At 31.0% G+C, this 21,018-nt stretch overlaps 3 protein-coding genes and 1 non-coding gene across 4 annotated transcripts; 3 read left to right on the forward strand and 1 right to left on the reverse strand.

Moving 5' to 3' along the window:
- The first annotated feature begins 1,049 nt into the window (after positions 1-1,049).
- On the forward strand, positions 1,050-2,774 carry LOC105765640 (transcription factor MYB62). The gene is made up of 4 exons (XM_012584841.2): positions 1,050-1,212; positions 1,309-1,512; positions 1,589-1,718; positions 2,116-2,774. Exons 2-4 carry the CDS (start codon positions 1,323-1,325, stop codon positions 2,672-2,674), a joined length of 879 nt encoding a protein of 292 aa, XP_012440295.1. The 5' UTR covers positions 1,050-1,212; positions 1,309-1,322; the 3' UTR covers positions 2,675-2,774.
- A 5,348-nt stretch (positions 2,775-8,122) lies between these two features.
- On the forward strand, positions 8,123-8,887 carry LOC105762297 (uncharacterized). The gene is made up of 2 exons (XR_008192092.1): positions 8,123-8,342; positions 8,446-8,887. It is a non-coding gene; the product is annotated as an uncharacterized LOC105762297 (transcript).
- Positions 8,888-12,910: 4,023 nt separating this feature from the next.
- LOC105765641 (hypothetical protein) lies at positions 12,911-14,402 on the forward strand. Its single transcript, XM_012584842.2, has one exon. The coding sequence runs from the start codon at positions 13,392-13,394 to the stop codon at positions 14,073-14,075; it is 684 nt and encodes a 227-aa protein (XP_012440296.1). The 5' UTR covers positions 12,911-13,391; the 3' UTR covers positions 14,076-14,402.
- An 830-nt stretch (positions 14,403-15,232) lies between these two features.
- LOC105765642 (protein ENDOSPERM DEFECTIVE 1) lies at positions 15,233-18,611 on the reverse strand. Its single transcript, XM_012584843.2, has 6 exons — positions 17,542-18,611; positions 16,974-17,093; positions 16,043-16,159; positions 15,858-15,947; positions 15,669-15,776; positions 15,233-15,551 (listed from the first exon to the last, which is right to left on the reverse strand). Exons 1-6 carry the CDS (start codon positions 18,478-18,480, stop codon positions 15,468-15,470), a joined length of 1,458 nt encoding a protein of 485 aa, XP_012440297.2. The 5' UTR covers positions 18,481-18,611; the 3' UTR covers positions 15,233-15,467.
- Between the last annotated feature and the right edge of the window lie 2,407 nt (positions 18,612-21,018).

Raw genomic sequence — 21,018 nt, forward strand, 5'->3', positions numbered from 1 at the left:
ATCAAAATTTGATAACTCAAAAAATAATTATATATATTTAAATTTCCTTTAGATAAAATGTCGGCTCCTTTGGCCAATACCCACGTTTTCTTCTGCACTGCTAGTAGTAATGAATACTTTGTTCAGTCAAGCACGTTTCATGCTTTTGAATAATTTAAGTGAGATTAATATTTAGTAACTCACTTAAACTTGTATTAGTTTTCAACTTAATCCGTTTTCTCAATTTGGATTTTTTAAAGACGTGACTTGAAAAATTTTAGAAAATATATATAAAATCTAAAAATATAAAAATTAAATTTATTAAAATTAAATCACATCAATGACACAATCTCAAAATCTCATACCATCATATCTTAACGGAATTAAAATTTAATGATTAAATTTAAAAAAATCCAAGTTAGATCGCACAATTTTAGAGTGTCATTCTATTATAACTTAACAAAATTTAAATTCAGTGACTAAATTTAGAAAAATTACTAAATTTCAAGACTAATATGTATAAAAAATAGACAAGTTTAAAGACTAAATTTTTTACATAAAAATGAAATATAAAGAAAAAAATCCATTTTCACCTAACAGCACCACATTTGGTATTCCTTAAAAAACACATTTTCATGGCAAAATATTATGAGGTCCTACACAATGAGTTAGATTACATTTTACCTCTTTTACTCAAAAAAATGAGTAAATTAGTATGTTAGATCAAAGAGCTAATTGGTTATTTATGTTAAAATTTTATCTACTTTTACTATTAAAACGCGACTGATAGAATAACCGGGAAGTTAAACGTGGCATTCTGACATAGGAGACTAATTTTTAATAGTAGAAATGAATGAAAATTTTTACAGAAAAATCAATTTACTCGTTTATTTAATGTATAAGGATTAATTTATCATTTTTTGAGTAGAGGAGAGAAAATGCAATAAAACTCCTAGTATAAGGGCTCCATGTTAATTTTACGGAATTTCATTTTCAACATCAAAAGGGAGAAAAATAGGCCAATATTTGCAGTGATTCGTTAACTCTGTGTTGGCAAAATTATATCTATCCGTCAACTGTTTTGATGAAACTAAAGGGAAATGAGATTAATCGGTGAGATTGATAGGCCAAAAGATAAAATCCATCGCTGTGTTTTCTTTGACCAAAGGAAAGGAATTCCAGTAATCCATTTCCTTAAAAAACAAAAGTTGTTGATTAAGTACAGTAAATTAGGTGAAGAAGCTTTCAAACTTTTCTGCATATATATATATATATATATATATATAAAGCTTGGCCATGGCTGTTGCTTATTAAAGTTTCATTTTCCAGTTCAAAATTGAACCATGACATCACCATCATCGTCGTCGTCATCATCTCTTAAAAAAACAAGCACAAGTTGCAGTGAAGATGAAGGTGATCATCATCAACAGCAGCTGAGGAGAGGACCTTGGACTATAGAGGAAGATTCAGTCCTTGTTCATTACATTGCTCGACATGGTGAAGGTCGATGGAATTTTCTTGCAAAACATGCAGGTAACTGATAAAAGAGACAGCTGGTTTTATATGTTGAACAAGACAAGACTAAAACCCTTTTCTTGTTGGCTTTAAGGTTTAAGGAGAACAGGCAAGAGTTGCAGGTTGAGATGGTTGAATTATTTGAAACCAGATGTTAAGCGTGGGAACCTTACTGCTGAAGAACAGTTTTTGATCCTTGAACTCCATTCTAAATTGGGTAACAGGTATGTCTGTCTGTCTTAGGGGTGAAGGAGAAGTTTATCTTTGTATATGCTTGTTATTTTAGAAATTTAAAAGGATCAAATTGAAAAAAATTCACTTTTTCGGAAGGTCAGTGTATTTTTACCATTAAATTAACTTATAATTTTAAAAACTTTAAGGAACTAAATTAATAATTTGCCATTTTGGGCCTGCCCCCTTGACGCAGATTAAACTTTTCATTTTTTGGAGGATCAAAGTGTATTTTTACTATTAAACTAACATGTAATTTTAAAAACTTCAAGGGACTAAAATAATAATTTGTCAATTTTGGGCTTACCTCCTTGGCATGTATGTATGTTTTTTCAGATAAAAGTTGGCTGTTTTGATCGGACATGACATTGTGTTTGTGAATTTTTTTAGGTGGTCCAAGATTGCACAGCATCTGCCTGGAAGAACCGATAATGAGATCAAGAATTACTGGAGAACCCGTGTGCAAAAACAGGCTCGGCAGCTTAACATCGATGCTAACAGCGCGGCGTTTAAGAACATTCTCCGATATTATTGGATGCCAAGATTGGTTCAAAAGATGGAAGAGTCGTCGTCGCCCTGTTTTTCAACGACGGTTATTCCTCGGAACCAACCGTTAATGAAGACCGATTACGTTGACGGGAATTCATGTGTTTCGTCATTAGAACATGTGGATGATATGAAAATGTCCCAATTTGGGATATTTGGTAGCAATGATTGCAATAGTAATGCTCTTGCAAAGGACTGGTATGGTTATGTTGGTGATAATGGTAGCTATTGCCATGGCATGGAAACCATCAACATGGCGTCCACGTCAGCACTGGTCGGGGAGGGATTTCCGACCCCCGCCGCGGATTGCCACTTGGCGGATGATAATTGGGTTAATGATGGTTTTGTAGATGGGATATGGAGCATGGGGGAACTATGGGAACTTAGAAATGCATTGCATTGAAGTGAACCTTGTCAATTTTTTTCTTTCGTAAAATTCTGATTTTGGTGCTTCTACTATATTCAAATTTAAAATTTAATCCCTATACTTCGATTTTGCATGATTTTCATCATCTACTTCTGAACACTTTTAATTATTATCATGGATTTTTATTTAGTACCCCTTCCAACACACGCATAAACTCATCTCGAGTTTTTTAAGAAAATATTAATGTTAATGTTTTAACTGAACTAGTTCTATTTAGACTACTTAGTGATATTATAAAAGTAAAAGACCAAAATCCCAAATTATTGTATAGGGACTAAATTTTAAATTTAAACTTCAAATTTTTTCCTTATGACAGTTCACCAATAGTTCAGAACCCTTTTTTTTCTTATTTTTGTCCAATAGTTCACGAATATATGTAATCTTGTTCTTACTTTTCTTTTGGATGGTTTAATGTTTTGGTATGATTAATGTATATTCGTATTTATTTCACTACCCATAAATATTAATCTTTGCTTCTTTTAATAATATTAATTTTAGAATTTAGATTCGATTTTTTAAAGAAATAAAATATATTAGCATAAAGTTAAATTTTCTATTTACTTTGAAGTGATTTGACAAACAACGTGAATTTAAGAAATAAAAAATGTTAAAATAATTTTTTTAAAGTTCAACCTATATATTACTATTACATCCAACCTTTTAAGTGGTTGCATCAAATTTGAAACTTGCATAAATTGAGCCAATTCTAGGAAATAAAAGTTTCTTGTAAACGTGTCCCTTGGGTGGCCCACCAATGTTTGAAATATGGGAAATCAAAATCTTATATAAGGTAAAAATGTTAATAGAGATATTTATATTTGGAGTTGGATTGTATTTTATTTTTTTATTAAAAAATTTATCAATTTTTATCGTAAAAAACTGGCATATTTTTAACCGTAAAAATCAATGAAATTTTTTTAAAAAGGAACAATTTGCTCATTGATCTAGTGTTCAATGACTATTTTGTCCTTTTCTTTAGTAGATGAGACAAAATACAACCCGACTCCTGGTACAATGATTTCCATAATACTTTTACCCCTTTTATCATCAATATCTACGACAAAGTGGCAAGACACATTATAGTCTCGAGTTTTTTTTTCAAAATTCAAATTTTGGAAAGCAATTTGATTGCTCAATTTTGATACATGTGATAATTATTTGATCAAAACTTAGAGATAAGCGATAATATCTTAATATAGAAGCTGTTACCACCATTTAAAATGATTGTGTTTTTAAAATTAAAATTTGAATATAGAAGTGTGTAGTAAAATTAAAATTTGAAATATTGATTAGAAAATGACAAATATCATTAATAAATAATACTAGAGGTAAAGAATTTTTTTTATCATTATATTAGTTTATAATTTGATTGTTTTTCACAAGAATTAAATCATAATTTTGTGATGATTTTGTACAATATCAGAGTGTCACATTCAATATTTTAATAACTAGACCAGTGGTTGAACTAGTCAGACTACTAGTTCCCGGTTCAACCAGTTGAACTGTCGATTTTTATATCAGTTTTTGATTTTTACTAATTTCAAATATTTTCTGAGTCAATCGGTCCAACCTCTTTGTTCTAACCGTTATATTGATCAGTTTTCTATCCATCTGATCCAGATCTGTTTCAGTAGCATTGGATACATCATCAATTCTTAACAAGATCCAAGTTGAAGGACCAAAATAAATTTAATTACCAAATTTAAGAACTAAAGTAGATAAAAAAATACAAATATCAATGTGAACTTAATTACCAAATTCAAAGTTAAAAAATTAATATTATCTCTATATTTTATATTCATATTTAAATATATTATTACAAATTAAAAAAAATAAAAAGAAAGAAAGATCAACTCATCCAAAATCTGTGAATATGAACCATGATTTTCATGATGCAATAATTGTGATTAGTTTACTGTTATATCAAATCAAGATGTCGAGGGCTCGACAAAGAAATGCAAACCTATCCATTAATCCAACGGCCTAAAACCAATGGAATCAACCATTAATTATTGGGAAATTATTTGCTCCATTTTCAATCGAGATAAAAAATGTGGGGATAAAGCATAATTTAATCCCTGAATTTGATATTTTTTTTATCTTGATCCTTGGATCTTTTTTGTCCACATTAGTCTCAGAACTTTACAGCTTTTCCAGTTGTGCCCCTAAACATGAATTTCATTGAAGTGTGATTACGTGACACTATGAGATTTTACCACATTATTATTCAAAAGTACTTATTTTTTAAGCTCAATTAGATGTAATGATAAGGTACATTGCATTTTTAAAGGACGAAACAAGAGGCAAGTATGGGCATTAACCTCTTGATTAAAAGGGGTAATTGCAAGTTTAGCCTCTCATAATAATTAATTAGTTAATTTAAGTTTTTTTTAACCCTTTTAATTTAAGAAAATTTTGCATTTTTGGCCCATGCTAAAAATAATAATTCAATTTTATAATACTTAAAAACAATTTTATTTAGCTTTAACCCCTTCGAAAAATTTGGCTTCATCCTTGCTCCCAGCCTCCCAGGTAGGGGCCTCGGTCCCTTTAGTTAAATGGGATAATTAGAAGTTTAGTCCCTCTTGATAATTAATCAATTTATTTAAGTATTTTTTAAATTTTAATCCTTTTTAGTTATTGAAATTTTGTATTTTTAGCTCTTTCAAAAATTTAATAATTCAATTTAAACCCTTTTTAACAAACAAAAAAAAAAGAAGAAAGAAAGAAAGGAGAAGCTCTAGCCCCCTAAAATTTTATAAATTTATTTCACCTTCCCTCAAAAAAATTTTGGCTTCGTTTCTACTCTGAAAGAAAGAATTCATTTTCGAATCTCGAATATAACATTATTGAAATTAATAAATACTTACAGATATAAAAGGTATCTTAATTTCACCGGAAAATAGGGAACGTGGAGAACACATATAGTAGATTACATGGGATTTGGAAGCTAAGGAATTCCTTGTCACATAGATTGCGGAAACTTTATCTCCATCAACCCTTTTTTCTCCAATATTTTAAATTTGTTAATTTATCAATTTGGTCATTATCAAATGGAAGCGTGGTGAGACGAAACTCTGTTTCTTTGGGTCTCTCTCTTTATGTATATCTTTTAAAGATACATAGTGTTTTAGTTCCTTTCCATGCATGAATTGATCACGATGGTTGATCCTCAAATCTCATGGCGGGCCATCAAGAAAACCCTTCCCATGTCACTCTTTAATCTCACCTCCTTTCAACATATGTTACAAGGTCCTGTTTGAATACAGGGACGAAGCAGTAGGGGTTAGAATTGAATACTTTTTTTTAGAGGAATAAAGTGTAATTTGGTTGTTACATTGACTTATAATTTCAATATTTTTAAAGGGATTGAACCGAAATTTTACCATTTTTGGAGCAAAACTTTAGATTTATTGAATTGGGATGGTTCGACTAAAATATTAGACCTAAAAATGAGTTCGAATAAAAAAATTTATATCCGTTTTAAATATGGGTTAGATTCGGATTTCAATATTCAAAAGCTCATCTAATCATTTTTTCGAGTTTATAATACGTTCTTTTCTTTTCTTTTTTATATGTTGTATTTATGTCCTGTGAAATTAAATATATTATGCTATAGTTGAATATTAAAATATATGTTTAGGGTTTTAATAAAAGAGAAATTACACGATGCTAGTAAAAGATATATAATTATTAAATATTAAATAAAATAATTATATTTAAAATATTAAAATACAAACCAATTTAAAATGGGTTTAAATTAATAATTTAGATTTAGATAAAATTATATGTTCATATTACGAGTTAAATAAATATAAAATATATTAATATTATATATCAATTCAACTTAACCCGACCTATGAATGCTGTTGTTGAGTTGATATTTGATAGGGAACTAACAGCTCATTAATCATGATAGGCTCAAGAAATTGGAATTGGAATATTATATGATCGTATGTGGTCCAAAAATAAAATTTAAAAGAAAGAAAGAGTTGTAGGTGAAGTGTGAATCTTAAACAAGTCGAATTGTAAGGCTTGAAAAGATTGAAGTGAAAAAAAAGTTACTGTAGTAATTATCTCAATAACACAAATTGTAGATCTATGGCATGATTGATGGAACTTACATATAAAAACAAAGAGTTCAAAAGGTATTGGAAGAACATGCTCGATGGAACTTACAAGTTAAATCAAGAATTTCACCTTCTTTTTTTTTTTAATATAACCTATGTTGATTCAACCAATCAATTTGGGTCGTCTGGTCGGATTAGTTAGATCGAAAATTAATTGGGATGTCGAGTCAAAAAGGGGTTTTGAAATGATTAACTTGATAACGGATACAAATAAGTTAAATTGAATTTTTAAAATTTTAATAACTTTTAATTGAATTGGTTGAATTGATTGGACCGACGAGTCAGTAGTTTGACCAGTACGACCACCTGATTTCAAAAACATTGAATATAAGTGATTCTTAGTTAGTTAGCGGGTTGAATTGAATTAGTTGAAATTGAAATTTGAAATTTAAAAATAGAGAGATTGGATTCTTAGAATTGAAACTATATAGACTAAATTAAAATTTGAAAAAATACATAGACTTATAGCATATTTTAAATTTTTAATCCAAATCCGAGGATGAATCTTTACTCGATTCCTTGGATAGTTTTATTTGGGGAATAATTTAGGATTCCTTCATAAACGTTATTCTATTTTATTTTATGATTCAATTAATGCGAAATACAAATAACCATAAAAAGAAGAGGGTAAATTTTACCGGTATTCACTCAATTATGAATAACTTTTGTTTTAGCCACTCAATTAAAAAAGTTATAAATTTGTGACGCGTCATTTTTTAATTGGTATAATAATAAAATTGGTCCTCGATATATTATTTTGAATTTGATCCCGATTTTATATAAAATTGTAAAAATATCGTTAAAAAATAAAAGTATAAAAAGTAATATATATACACACATAAATATAAAAAATGTATAGAAATTTTTAATTTTCTTAAAAAAATTATTATCTTATAATTATTGAACTGGGGATTCAACTGAAATTAGTTCAACCACTTATCCAATTCTTCTAACATTGGTAATAAGGTGTTAAATTAAACTCTGTATTTTTTATTTAATTATAAAATTAAAAAATATATTACATATTTATTAGAAAGAAGTTAGAAAAAGAAGCGGTTCGAACAAAAAAAGAAGAAGCGGCCCACCCATACAGGCCGAATTATCCAAAACCTGGCCCAACTCTAATTTAAGCAAATAAAAGGTAATCTACACAGTTGGTCATCCAACTTTCATAGAATTTTATTTTAGGAACTTGAAATAAAAAAGGTTGCAATATGGGCACTGTTATTACATACTTTTATCATTTTAGTCACCCAAATTTTAATTTGCCATTACATGCACTCACTTTTGTCACCCAACTTTACTAACCAGCAGTAATGTAATGTAAAGTGACCTTAAAGATCATTACAAGCAGTCAAATCGATGTTTCCAGTAGCCGGAAAGCTGTTGTAATCCATGTTCCCTACAGATTGAGCAAAGCTTTTCGTAGGGTTCATGTTAAGCTCGTGAGGGAACTCGAAAGGAAGTTCAGTGGCAAGGTGGGGGTTGTTTCATGTTCGAGTCATTGGGGATTTGTAAGTCAGACTTTTTGGGTTGGGTCATTTTTGGTTTGGGTTGTTTCTCTTTTATAGTCCGCACGTTTTCTCAGTTTTAACTTAGTTTATCCTTACATGATAGGATGTGATTCTCATTTCCACCCGAAGGATATTAAGGCCTCCAAAAAAGGGCTCTGCTGTTCAGAGGCCACGCAGCCGTACATGAGGCAATGCTCGAAGATATCATTTTACCTGCCGAGATTGTCGGGAAGCGTCGATGGATTGAAGATGAATAAGGTACAAACAGTATGTAGTTATTGATGCTAATGCTAATTCATTCTGTGCCACCCTTGTTGTGTAGGTGTATTTGCACCCGAAGGAACAAAACAACACGGAGTATAAACTCGAGACCTTTTCTACGGTTTACCGGAAGCTTGCCGGAAAGGATGTTGTGTTTGAGTTACCCGGTACAGTGACATAGATAGATCCTTTTCAAGTGTATTGACACTTCGTGTTTTGGTCTTCTTTGCCTCCAAAACTGTTTTGTTGTAGTGTATCTTAAAATTTTGGCATTCATTTCATTATATAGTGCATCAAGCTGAATGTTCAATTAGGAAAACAGCTATAAAATAGAATTTATCATCTTGAAGAAAACGGTTGAGGGGTTGGTAATTGATTACCAGTCTTAGCTTATCAAAGAGCGGCTCATCAGGCTAGAAGTTCACTCAACTAAGACCCACTTAAAAGTTCTTCCTGTCACATTCTAAATCTCTTGCAGTTTTGTTATCAACTCTTGGCCGCGGGAGACCTAAATTAAGCTCGTTAATTATATAAGTTTTTTCTATCACTCAAAAGAAGTTAAAACTATTTTACATATCACCACTCTATTAAAATATTTTATAATCTTATACATTTTCTGTAAAACTCTCTAAAACTATCATTAACGGTTCTTGGTATACTGTGTGAATCGCTTCTAATCTCCAAAACCATATTTTATATCAACATAAATGTTAAAAAAGAAAAAAGAACAAAACCCAGTTCAATACCCTTGTCTGGACCGATATACCTGTCAATTCTCGGGCCAACTAATCCAATCAATCTGATCCAATTCCAACAACATTCTATCAAAATCCTTTATGATCATTATATTCTTTGTAAACTCTTCAAAACCATCACTAACAGCATTGAATATATAATGTGAACCGCTTTCAACCTTCAAAACCATATTTTGTATCAACAAAAATGTTTTAAAAAAAATCCAGTTTAATACCCTTATCTAAACCGATACAATCCTCAGTTCCTGATCCAACTGGTCCAATCAATCATCTGAACCAGTTCCAAGAACCCTTTTACAGGTGAGTAATGTGGGGGTCTCTAAATATGTGGATCAACCACTTTTAAGGACTTCATTGTCTTCAGCTCTGATTCCCTATCGTCCAACACGAGCCAGGTCGACAACACATAGCCAAACACTGCTCACATGCCATTGCCCAAACTTCACTTATGCACATTAGGTAACTTGTCCTTAACCCAAATAATATAACCTAACCTAAGGTCCTCATCTATTAGGGTCCCATTTTACTTTTGAACATCTCCATCGGCCTCACAATATTGTTTCAAAAAATGGGTCTGAACATATAGATAAAATAAGAGTTGAAAAATCAACATTTTCTATCTGCCCCCTGGTGAAGTAGGGTCAAGTGGATATTGGACCTCATATCCATAAAGGGACCACTTTTTTGGCTAGGCTCTGTTCCCTGGTTTGGGATCTTTGGTCACTCTTGTTTACACTTGCATTCACCATAAGACATGGACACAACTACTGGTACCATTCCTTTCCTCCAAGATCGCTTCCGGTACAATGATGTTGGGGGTTGCAGATACTGTGATTCGATTTTATAATGGTGATTATCTGAATCAATTGAATTAAAATAGTAAAATGAATTTGAAACGATGATATTATTACAAAATATTGATCATTCTTATGCCTTTGTTGAGTCAATGTCTATTGTACTAAAACAGTGAAGATTCAAAAAGTACTAGATTCCTGCATTAATTTTTAAGATGGTGCCATTTTGTCAAAACTTTAGAATAAATTTCGTTACTAGTCTTTGTATTATTTATAAATTGTGGATTTGATTCTTCTAGTTTGGTCATTTTAGTCATCATATTTTTCAATTTTAAAACTTCAGTTATTATCAAATAGCACTTATTAAATTCATTAAAATAAGTTAATCTATTTCCAAATTTTGATGTGGTAAATGTATTAACCCGTGTAATGCCATATTAGTTTGTTGTTTCCACATATTACAAAAAAAAGATCCAGATAATGAATATAACTGTTGTCGTTTTACGTCAAGATTGAAATTTTGAAACTCAAGAATTATTAAGGACTATGAATGATCGAATTGAAGAACATGAACTGAATTTACAACTTTAAGCATAGTACAAGACTAACAGGAGAATTTAACCAAATGGATTTAGCTGTTGTTATTTGGGTCATGATTGGAATTTCAAAATTTGAAAAGTTCTATATTTAAATCCACAAGTGATGCATATTACAAGGAGTAATAGTAGAATTTAACCTTTCAAACTATATTTTGACTAAAAGGCCTCAAACATTGTATTATTTCGGGATCTAAGAGGGGAAATGAAATATTTAACCCAAACATTCTATTGGAGGGATAGAAGGTGGATGGCATGTCTTCAAAGACCTGGTTCAAATGCCAAACATCTCATCACAATTATTTTCTAACCAGTCCCAAAATTTGTAAGAAATTAATAATTACAACATAGAGGGACCCCTTTGTATAATTTAAGACAAATTTGGTTGTATTAAGTCAATCCAGATATTGCACTTCTCCCCCTAACCACAAATATATATTTTTAATTATAGATATTTGGAGCTGTTTTTCCATTAGTAATATTTTTTTGAATTAATGTGTTGCAATTATGATTAGGACAATTTTTTATCAATTTTTTAATATTAATTTAAAGAATCCATGTGGAGTCATATGCCAAGTGGAGATTGTGTGTTTGAAATTTTCACCACCATTTCAAGAATATAGATTGAGACAGTAGGTGGGGGTGGGGGGAGGGGGTTACTTCAATTGGTGCAACATTTATTTTTAATGTTCTTCAATCATTAATTGCTTTTTTAATTATATTTATGGATAGATATTAAATTGAGACGTGTTGTTATTTTTGGGCCTATATTTAAAGCTGAATAAGTTGATTTCAAAATTTAGTTTAAAATAAATGCTGTGGCTTTCAAATAGCACAGTATGTTTGAAAAATTACAAGGACTAAATTGTAAATGTTTGAAAAAGTACAAGGACTTGGGGTACAATTAGACCTAAGGAAAAATGAAAAAGCTTCACCGCCCATATCTATAATGGCAGATGGTGGGACTGGGGAAGGGCGAAAACATAAATGTTGAAAATGTGTTTTCTTCTTTACTTAGCTTCAAATTTAACCCAACAACACAAAAGGAGGACGAAGGTAAAATATCAATTTCAAAATTTGTGAAAAATAACAACATAATAAAAGCTTTAAATTCAACACCCAAAAAGGTGAAAACAAAATATGGTTTCAAAAAGGATTAGCTTACCTAAAAGTAGATTTCAAATGGTTTAAAGTGGATGACATGGGAGAAGAATGGTTCCTCACACCTTGTTTATTTATTTATTTATGTGGAGGAATTTTATATGAAGGGTTAATTTAAATGATTCTATCAAGTTTTTTTTTTATATTATTTAATTTCATCCTTGTCAAAAAGATTGGTATTTTGGCATGATATAAATAGATTTATCCACAAGTTATTGGCTAAAATAGTAGTGATTTTGTCAAAAATTTGTTTTTTTTTTCTTTTAGCAATGGTTAAAATTCTTATCTTGCACGTAAGTTATATGGTTCAAATTCTGCCATCCGTTTAATGATTCCATCTCTTTAAGGCGAGTTAAGTGTTTTTTCTCTTTGTTTCTCATGTAGTAGTATATGTATATTTATATACGATGAATATTGTTCACTGACATGATGTATTAGTTAGGTAGACCTCATACATATAGACACGTATCATTCTTTGGACTAAACACATGTTCATAAGATTTTATGCGAGCTCGGCTTGTACGTGTAACTCCGTGGGAAAGCGAGCTTGACCTGCAAACCTGGCCTGCGAGTTTATAGTGATCGGTGATGATAATTATCCTAACAAAGTGAATTTAGAAATTTTTTAAAGGGAGTCAAAATTAAATTATAATTTTTTTGTAAGGTTAAAAGTGTAATTTTATATTGTACTAACTTATGATTTTATCATTTAAAAAGAACTAAATAGAAATGTTTTTATATTTTAGGAAGTCAAAGTACAATTTTACTAATTATTTAGGGACTAAAAGACCAATTTATCAAAATATCCAACACACCGTAGTATAAAAATTTTTTTTAAAAGTTGATTAATTTTTTCAAATAATGTAAATTGACATGGTCATATGTACTCATATTGGTGGTTGAGACGGCAATTCCAAATAGTCAATTTTACGTTTAGAAAGGTTCAACCTTTTTTTTTCTTGCAAAAAAGAGAGTAAAATTTCTTAGCATTAAATTCTCAACTATTCCCATCATTTGCGCCGTGTTTCTTTGATTCCTTCCAAAGAGATTAAAAAAATTTCTTCCTTTTGTTCGATTCATGTTTTTTTTTTCTTTGCCTATGAATGAAAAAGATAAATCCTTTCACAGCTTTCTCTCTCTCTAATTTTCCATCAAAATTTTGCAGAAAAACATGTACATATTTGTGTCTCATCATATCACTGTAATTTTATTGAACATATCCATTATTAAGACAAAGCTGGTCTTTTGTCTATATTTCCTCGAAATCCACATAAAATTCCAGTCACTCTCCTTTTTTTGACTTGTTTTTTTCTCTTTTCTTTTTTCAGTTCAAAGAATCTTTGTCAATGTTCAAAATCAAGGCTTCAAATTTCTTCCCCGCCTGCCACTATTGAATCCTTTTCCCATTTCCTCAAAAACCCTTTTTTTTGTGTGTGTGTGTGTGTTAAGAAATTAAAGCCAACCCCCCCCCCCCCACAAATTATGTGTTCTGAAACAAGTCCAAGGGTGTCTTTTTCTCATGATCTAAGCCAACCAACAATGGAACAACGTGAACAACGAAGAGACACAAAGTTGTTAGAACAGCCGCCTTGTTCGGATTTCGAGTTCAACATTTGCACCACCAGCTTCGACCAACAACAATGGTCATCAGCCGATGAGTTGTTTGCTAATGGTATGTTACTCCCTAAAACAGTAACCCCAAAATATGATGCCATTGCCCCATCACTTGTTTCACTTCCACCACGGCCTAAATTGTCCATGGCTGATGATGTAAGAAAAGACATGGTGGAAAAAAAACCAGTTTCCAACAAGTCTATTTGGGGTTTTAAAAGAAGCAGCAGCCTCAATTGTGATGTTAAAAAGGGACTAATTTGTTCCTTACCCCTTCTTTCGAGAAGTAATTCAACCGGTTCGGTTTCGAGTGCGAGTTCGAAACATAAGCATAGTTCACCAAAGCTACCATCATCATCATCATGTTGTAATGGTTATCAGTTTCCTCAAAAGCCTCCATTGAAGAAAAACCATGGGAATTGTTCATATGGTAATGGTGTTAGAATCAGTCCTGTCTTGAATGTGCCACCTCCTTACATCTCTAAAGGAACAGCCAACCTGTTCGGTTTAGGATCCTTTTTACGAAATGGGAAAGTCAAGAAGAGCAAGAAATGAATTTCCTTACATGATGTTGGATTTTTTTTTCTAAACTGTTCAATATTACGATGAACAAAGAATGGAAAAGTTATGGCATATGTGTTGATGCATATCTTTGAAGTGTGACAAAGCTTAGGAGACAAGAAAAAAACAGGTACCCTTTTCTCTCATGGCTTGTTGGAATCAATTGAAAAAGAAGGTTTTGGCCTTACTAGTTCACAATTATGTAGATAAAAAGAGGGTTTTGATTTTGCTTATATGAAAGATTTCTCTAATGTTTTTGTTGGTGTTACCATTTGTTTTTTCTTTGGAATATGATGCTGTTGATGTTGCCCTTTATGGATATTACTTGTTTGTATTCTAGCGTATGATACACTTATAATCTAATCATGGACCATTTTGGTTGTTGGTTGTCCGGAGTGAAGCTAGAAAGTTTTTAGGGGCTGAGATTAAGTTAAATATTGTTACGAGAGCTAAAATGTAATTTCATCATTGTATTGGTTTATATTTTTATGGTTTTCAAAATGATTAAATCGAAATTTTAGTATTTTTAGGTGCCAAACTATAATTTTATCATATATTAATCTAAGATTTTATGAATTTTGAGAGTCTAAAGCTGCAAATTTTCACCACACCCTTCGCCCCTGTTAGATGCCTTAGCAATGGCCCTTTGTTTCTTTTTTAGTTTCTTTTTTCTTTGCTTGTTGTGCCAGCAAATTCAAGTGTAGGCAATTTGTAGATTCTTGCAAGGCAAGGAAATTAAGGCTTTTTTTTCCACTCTTTGCCCCCATTATTCCATCATTTCCCTTTAATATAGAAATATTGATTGCGTGCATATTTAATTATCCATGTTGAATTAGATTTCGAGTTTTCTATTTATTTAGAGCAATTTCTTTTCTTGTTAAATTCAAAGGTTAAAATATGCTTTAAGTCTGTGTTGTTCGTATATTTGAAATTTAATCCTTCTACTTTTATTTTAAAGAACTCTCTACTTTTAGGATTTAAAATGCAAATTTAATTGTTAACATTGTTAAAATTACTCTATCAAATTCATGTTCATCATGTTTTGTGATATAACTACCAAATGAGTATTTTTATATTATTTCAAAGTGTCACCAGTGAATTTAATAGAAAATTTTAATAGTGCTAACAGAGTATTGATAGTTGAACTTGAATTTTAAAATTTAAAAAGTAGTGCGACTAAATTCCAAATATACGAAGAGTAGTATTTTCACTCTCCGTCGGAAAGGTATGAGGCATAATATACAAAAAGATAAATGGTACATGAACTCATTGCTTGATAAAAAAAATTAAATCATTAGTGAATTTTATTATGAAAAGTGAAAAACTTTCACATCCAAACCCAAAAAAGAAGAAAAGAATTCATTTGAGTCAGTCTCTGAGTGTGTATTATTCTTGTAGGAGTAGTTTATTGGTACATGAACCCATTGCTTGCAACTGAATAAGCTGAGCTCTTAAACTGCAGTCTTCAACCTAAAAAAAACACAGTAAGCAATCGTTGTACGTGTACACATTCAAGTGAATAAAATTCCAACGCACATATAAAAATGGTTTTGAGTGGTGCATTTTCATAATGGGGGAAGGCCAAACCTGAAATGTATTGGTTTTATAAAACAAATCTCCACATTCTTCAATAACAGCTCTTTCTCCTATTGCCACTCTAGCCAATTCTGAAACTGAACTTTCCATTTCCTCAGCCTGCATTAAAAGGACCAAATTGCATCAATGTTTGTCACTTTTCTGTGAGGTGTTTTGCATGTTTTGAAAATCGACCTTTACCTTTGGCATAAAGCTTTGAACATTGGAAACTATCATTTCCATCATTTTTATTGCTGAAGTCATTGCTTCCCCTACCTCTCTTGTATCTACCTGCAAATAAACATATAATAAGAAACTGAAATTGCTTCATTTGAATAAAATGATGAACATACAAAAATGGGAAAAAAAAGGGTGGAAATATGTACCTTAACATTCCCATTGATTGGCAGTCTAAGAGAAATGTTCAACAAAGATTGAATAGCTTCTGATAAAGAATTTAAGTAATCTCTTTGGAATGTAGACCATTCTTCTAGATATGGCATCTAAAAGGAGACCAAAAACAACATGTAAAACTTTGTGTGTAAATAACGTTTTAATTTCATAAAATGGCGGTCAATAAAAGTACCATAGGAGTCAGATTACAGTTTACCCTCACTATTCAAAAAATGGAAAATTATCCCCTATATATTAGATCAAAGAGCAAATCTGTCTCTTTTGTTAAAAATTTTATCCATTAGTACTGTAAAAAACTGATGTTGCTAACACGTGGCGTGTCCACGTATACCGCATGTTAATGCATAGAGATCGGTGTTTAATAGTAAAAATGAATGAAATTTTTAATAAAAAACCAATTTACTCTTTGATCTAATGTACAGAGAGTAATTAGTCCACTTTTTGAATAAAGGGGAAAAAGGAAATCCAACCTCCAATACTTTTACCAGATGTGGTCTTTATGGAATTTGATGCATTACTAACATCTGTAATTAAGGATAATGACACATAGAAGTACGGTAACTTAAGATGCACGGAGAGCATTAACATCTATTGTCAAATAATTACACTACATGTAAATGCTCTTAAGGCCTATGTTGCACCACCTCTTTATGTTTGAGAATGGTTATGGAGATATGATCTTCCAAGAATACACCAAATACCCGAGTCCAAATAACACAAGACAATGCGAACCGATTAAAGGGAGTATAGGGAGTATGGGAACATGAACTATCTATGATACAAAATCAAGCTAAACCAAAGCAGTAATGCAAAGTTTTAAGGACCAAAAAGGAATGTGTATATACCACAGGTGCATGAATGCAAATAAGATCAACACAAATTTGACCAAATTTACAAACTTACATGAGATTCTAGAATATTTGATAAGGTTTTCATCCTTTGTAGTAGTTGAAGCTCCATGCGTTTCCTTCTCACACAATCATACAACTCTGATATCTTCACCTCAAGAGAATAAAGTATTCTCTAATAAAAGTGGATCAAATCATCATAAAGAAACAGTGAGATGCTTAATTATATCATAAACAAGTTCCTACATGATCTAAAACATACGCGTATGAAACAAAAAAAACTGAAGTATACCGATCAAAACCATTTCTTAAACAAACAAGAAGATACTATATGAAGTTTTGATGAGTTGACTAAGGTGAAAGTATCATGGAGGCCCTTGTAGTCGGATTACATTTTTCTCCATTTACTAAAAAAAACGAGTACATTAGTCCTCCATCCATTTCTGCATGGACTAATTTTTTTTTTTAACTAAAAAGGTTAAAATGTAATCTGATTCTTTGTATAAGGGCCTCCATGGTACTTTTATCATTAACTAATGAACATTTCACAATAATGAATTGATGTAACATAATAAGTTGCATATGTTAATAAAAGAAAGAACATTCAGAGCATAAGGCCTAACCTCAGTTTCTCTTTTCTGAATTTGAGTAGAGTTTTCTGCCTTGGCGTTAGCAAATCTCCATTGTAAATAACAATTGTAAAGCAATTTCAAGGAATGTAAATCCTCTTGATGACGAGAAATTTTCTTTGATCCCCTTACTGTATCAGTCCCATGCTTTGTATGAGAAGGGACTGGTGGTAGTGAAAATGGAGTCACCTTAGCAGATTTCCCCTTCATTAGTCCATTAGGAAGATGAAACAGAGAAGGATCGGAACTTAATAGTGGCGAATTCAAAGAGCGGGAGAGTTTGAAAGACGGCTCGGCACCGTCGCCGTTGTTATCCGCCTCAGGCAATGAGGTGCCTAAATCTATAAGGGACAGAGCAGTACGGCCAGACTCATTGACAGAGGGTTCTTGAGAAGAAGATGAAGAAGCGTTAGGTTTCGATGATAAACCGATCCCACTTGATTGCAACAACTTGGCGGCCGCAGATGCCTTTGCCGTCGCCGGAACGTTGGCTGTCCGGTGGTTTAATCTTATTGTTGATGATGGTAATGATGAAGTTCTTTCAATAGTAGGCGTATCTGGCCTTAAAGGCGTATTATTTGCTGTGCTTCTCCCAAATAATTTGCTGGTATCGCTATAAGTTCTTGAATGGCGATGCTTCTTTTGAACGGTAGTTATATTTATGAACGGCGATTCAAGAGAGGCTCTTGGAGTATCACAAGGGGCAACGGCGGGGATGTTCTCGTCAACCTCCGGTTCCGATTGCTGTCTCTGCCGCTGCAAATGGTGTTGCTTTTGAAGTGGAGATCTCGAATGGTCGCCGGAAGAATGGGAGGATGATACCGGAGACATGAACCTGGAACTGACTTCTCTTACCCTCGGCCGCCGCTGAGGAGGGATGGGAACGGCAGGCGGCGGCGGCGGCGCCGCAACTTCTTCCGTTTCAACCGGCATTGAAAGGATCTATTGAAATCAGATCGATCTCTGTGTGCTAATAAAAAATTTCCGATCACTAAACCAAAAATGATAATTGAGTGAAAAAAGATGGTACTATTTTCATATTTTGGTTAGAAGAAAAAATAGCCGTTGGGGCAACGTTCGAGTTTTCAAAAGTGAAACACGTGATCCGATGGGCACGTGATTTCTAGCACATTCACGGGTCTTATTATCACTGGTGGCCCAGCCCACGTAAACTAAAAAAAACATCCTATTAGACCTGTTAATTGGGCTCATATATGTTGGTTTTGGGTCGGGTTAAGGTGAATATACTTGAGAGGTCCTTCTATTGTAAGTATCTAATCAAATTAGTTCTTTTTCTATTAAATGGATAAATTTAGTCTCTATATTATTAAAAGGAATCAAATAGGGTCAACTTAGAATAGAATTATAATTTAATATTTAAAAATATATCATTTACTATTTAACAAAGTTAATATTTTTGAAGTTTTATGGTTCTATAAATGAAATATTTTGTTTGGAATTAATTTGTAAATTAAAAATAAATTTAAAGACAATTTTTATACAACAAATGTTAGCTCTGTTACAACTTAAACTTATTTGATTTTTTAATAGTATAGAGACTAAATTGATTCATTTAATAATAGAATGATTAATTTAATCCAATCCTATAAATATCGATTATTTTCTTCTCCTATTACTACACATCTTTTGTTTTGTTTTTACGGGTTAAATGATTATTTAGGGCATGAACTTGACAACAACTCACATTGGGGCTTGAATTTTTTTTATTCAAGTTAATCCCCAGACTTGGTAGTTATTTTCATACGAAGGCTTGAACTAGGCATTTGTTTCTGCGTTGTGGCTTAAATTTCTTTTTTATTCAACTTAGTCTCTGAACTTAATAATTGTTCCCAGATTGTAGCTTGAACTTACAATTGTTCCTACATTGAGACTTAAGCTTCAGGGTTTTTAAGAAAATATCATGGGCCTAACTTAGATAAAAAAAATTAAACATGAAAACAATTATAAAGTCCAAAAATTGACTTTAATTTAAAAAAATTAAACTCTAATATAAAAACAATTCTCAAAAAAAAATTAAAAGTTAAAAGAACTCTCATGTCCCTAACTTATAACCCAACATCCTTAGCACAGTCCAAACTCTCAAACCTCCGATCTAAAACGTAAACAGTGATTACTTCTAGAATAATAAAAAATACATTGTCCAACCCGTAATGAAATTATAAAAATAAATAAGTTAAAAGATAAATTATTGTCCAAGCCTACTTTTGTCTCCTCACTTTCCTTCCTTTGAAACATGAAAATACATTTTTGTACGGCCGAATGCTGAAAATCACTATGCGACCATTTTTCCAAAGCTAGAAAGGAGCTACAAAATAATAATTGGCTTAATTCAAGATTTGGTCCTTAAAGTACACCTTTTTTTTTTATCTTGGTACCTATATTTTTTTTACCAATTTGATACCTAAAGTATGTCTCCATTATATTTTTAGTCTATTTTTTATTGATGTTAAAAATATTTTTATAGCCAATCACAAAGTGCTACGTGATGTCTTTATGTAGAAAAAAATATTTTTTATTAAATGTATATACAAGCAAAAAAATATAAAAATAGAAATAAACATATAAAAATAAAATGTATTTATAAAATATAAAAACATATAAATTGTAAAAATTATAAAAATAAAAGTTACAAAAGAAATACGAAAAGAAATTAGTTAAAATTAATAATATTATTAAAAAATGTAAAATTATAAAAAAGTTTAAAATAATTTTTATAAAATATATATTTCTAAATTTCTAAAAGATATTTAAATTTCAATTTTTTGCAATTACTTGAAATATATATATATATTTTTAATTTTTATATTTTCTTTGACTTTTAAAATTATATATTTTAGAATCTTATAAAAAATTGTGTTTAAACTTTTTAAATTTTTATATATTATATATGGTTTTTAGTTTTAATCAATATAATATATAATACTAAAAAATAAAAAAAAGGACACGTGGTGTGTTCTAATAATGCTACATGACCGACTAAGGACTGTTCAACGCTCAGTCAACACAAGTTGACTATTGGTCAAAGTCAATATTTTTTAATATTTAAATACTTAATATTATAATTTTCTATTTTCTAATTTCAAATTAATATTTTTATTTTAAATAAACTTAATTGCCACATGACATTGTTTTCATTGGCCAAAACATTTCATGTAGTGCTTTTTCATTAGCTAAAGTTGCCTAATAATTTTTGTAAACGTTGGTTACAAAATGAATCAAAAATAAAAAATGAGTATACTTCAGAGGCTAAATTATGAATTAAGCCAAAATAACTCAATGGATGATGAGCTAACAAATACACAATAATTTATCTCTTATATAAATTTTTTTACACAATCGATACCTTTTACATTCATTTTACGAGATTAATCCTTTCGAGGTTTTTATTATCTTTCTTAATAATATCATAATCTAATATTCAAATACGAGTTTTACAATTGAGAGTATTTA

Source organism: Gossypium raimondii, chromosome 12, assembly GCF_025698545.1.
Source record: "Gossypium raimondii isolate GPD5lz chromosome 12, ASM2569854v1, whole genome shotgun sequence".
Taxonomy (NCBI): domain Eukaryota; kingdom Viridiplantae; phylum Streptophyta; class Magnoliopsida; order Malvales; family Malvaceae; genus Gossypium; species Gossypium raimondii.

Bases quoted from the DNA above. Each gene is read 5' to 3' on its own strand.
- LOC105765640 (XM_012584841.2), top strand. From the start codon at position 1,323: ATGACATCACCATCATCGTCGTCGTCATCATCTCTTAAAAAAACAAGC. The intron at 1,513-1,588 runs GTAACTGATAAA...GTTGGCTTTAAG, and splicing joins TTTTCTTGCAAAACATGCAG to GTTTAAGGAGAACAGGCAAG. The intron at 1,719-2,115 runs GTATGTCTGTCT...GAATTTTTTTAG, and splicing joins CATTCTAAATTGGGTAACAG to GTGGTCCAAGATTGCACAGC.
- LOC105765641 (XM_012584842.2), top strand. From the start codon at position 13,392: ATGTGTTCTGAAACAAGTCCAAGGGTGTCTTTTTCTCATGATCTAAGC.
- LOC105765642 (XM_012584843.2), bottom strand. From the start codon at position 18,480: ATGCCGGTTGAAACGGAAGAAGTTGCGGCGCCGCCGCCGCCGCCTGCC. The intron at 17,094-17,541 runs GTTAGGCCTTAT...CACTTTTATTAG, and splicing joins TTCAGAAAAGAGAAACTGAG to AGAATACTTTATTCTCTTGA. The intron at 15,552-15,668 runs GTTTGGCCTTCC...TGTTTTTTTTAG, and splicing joins ATAAAACCAATACATTTCAG to GTTGAAGACTGCAGTTTAAG.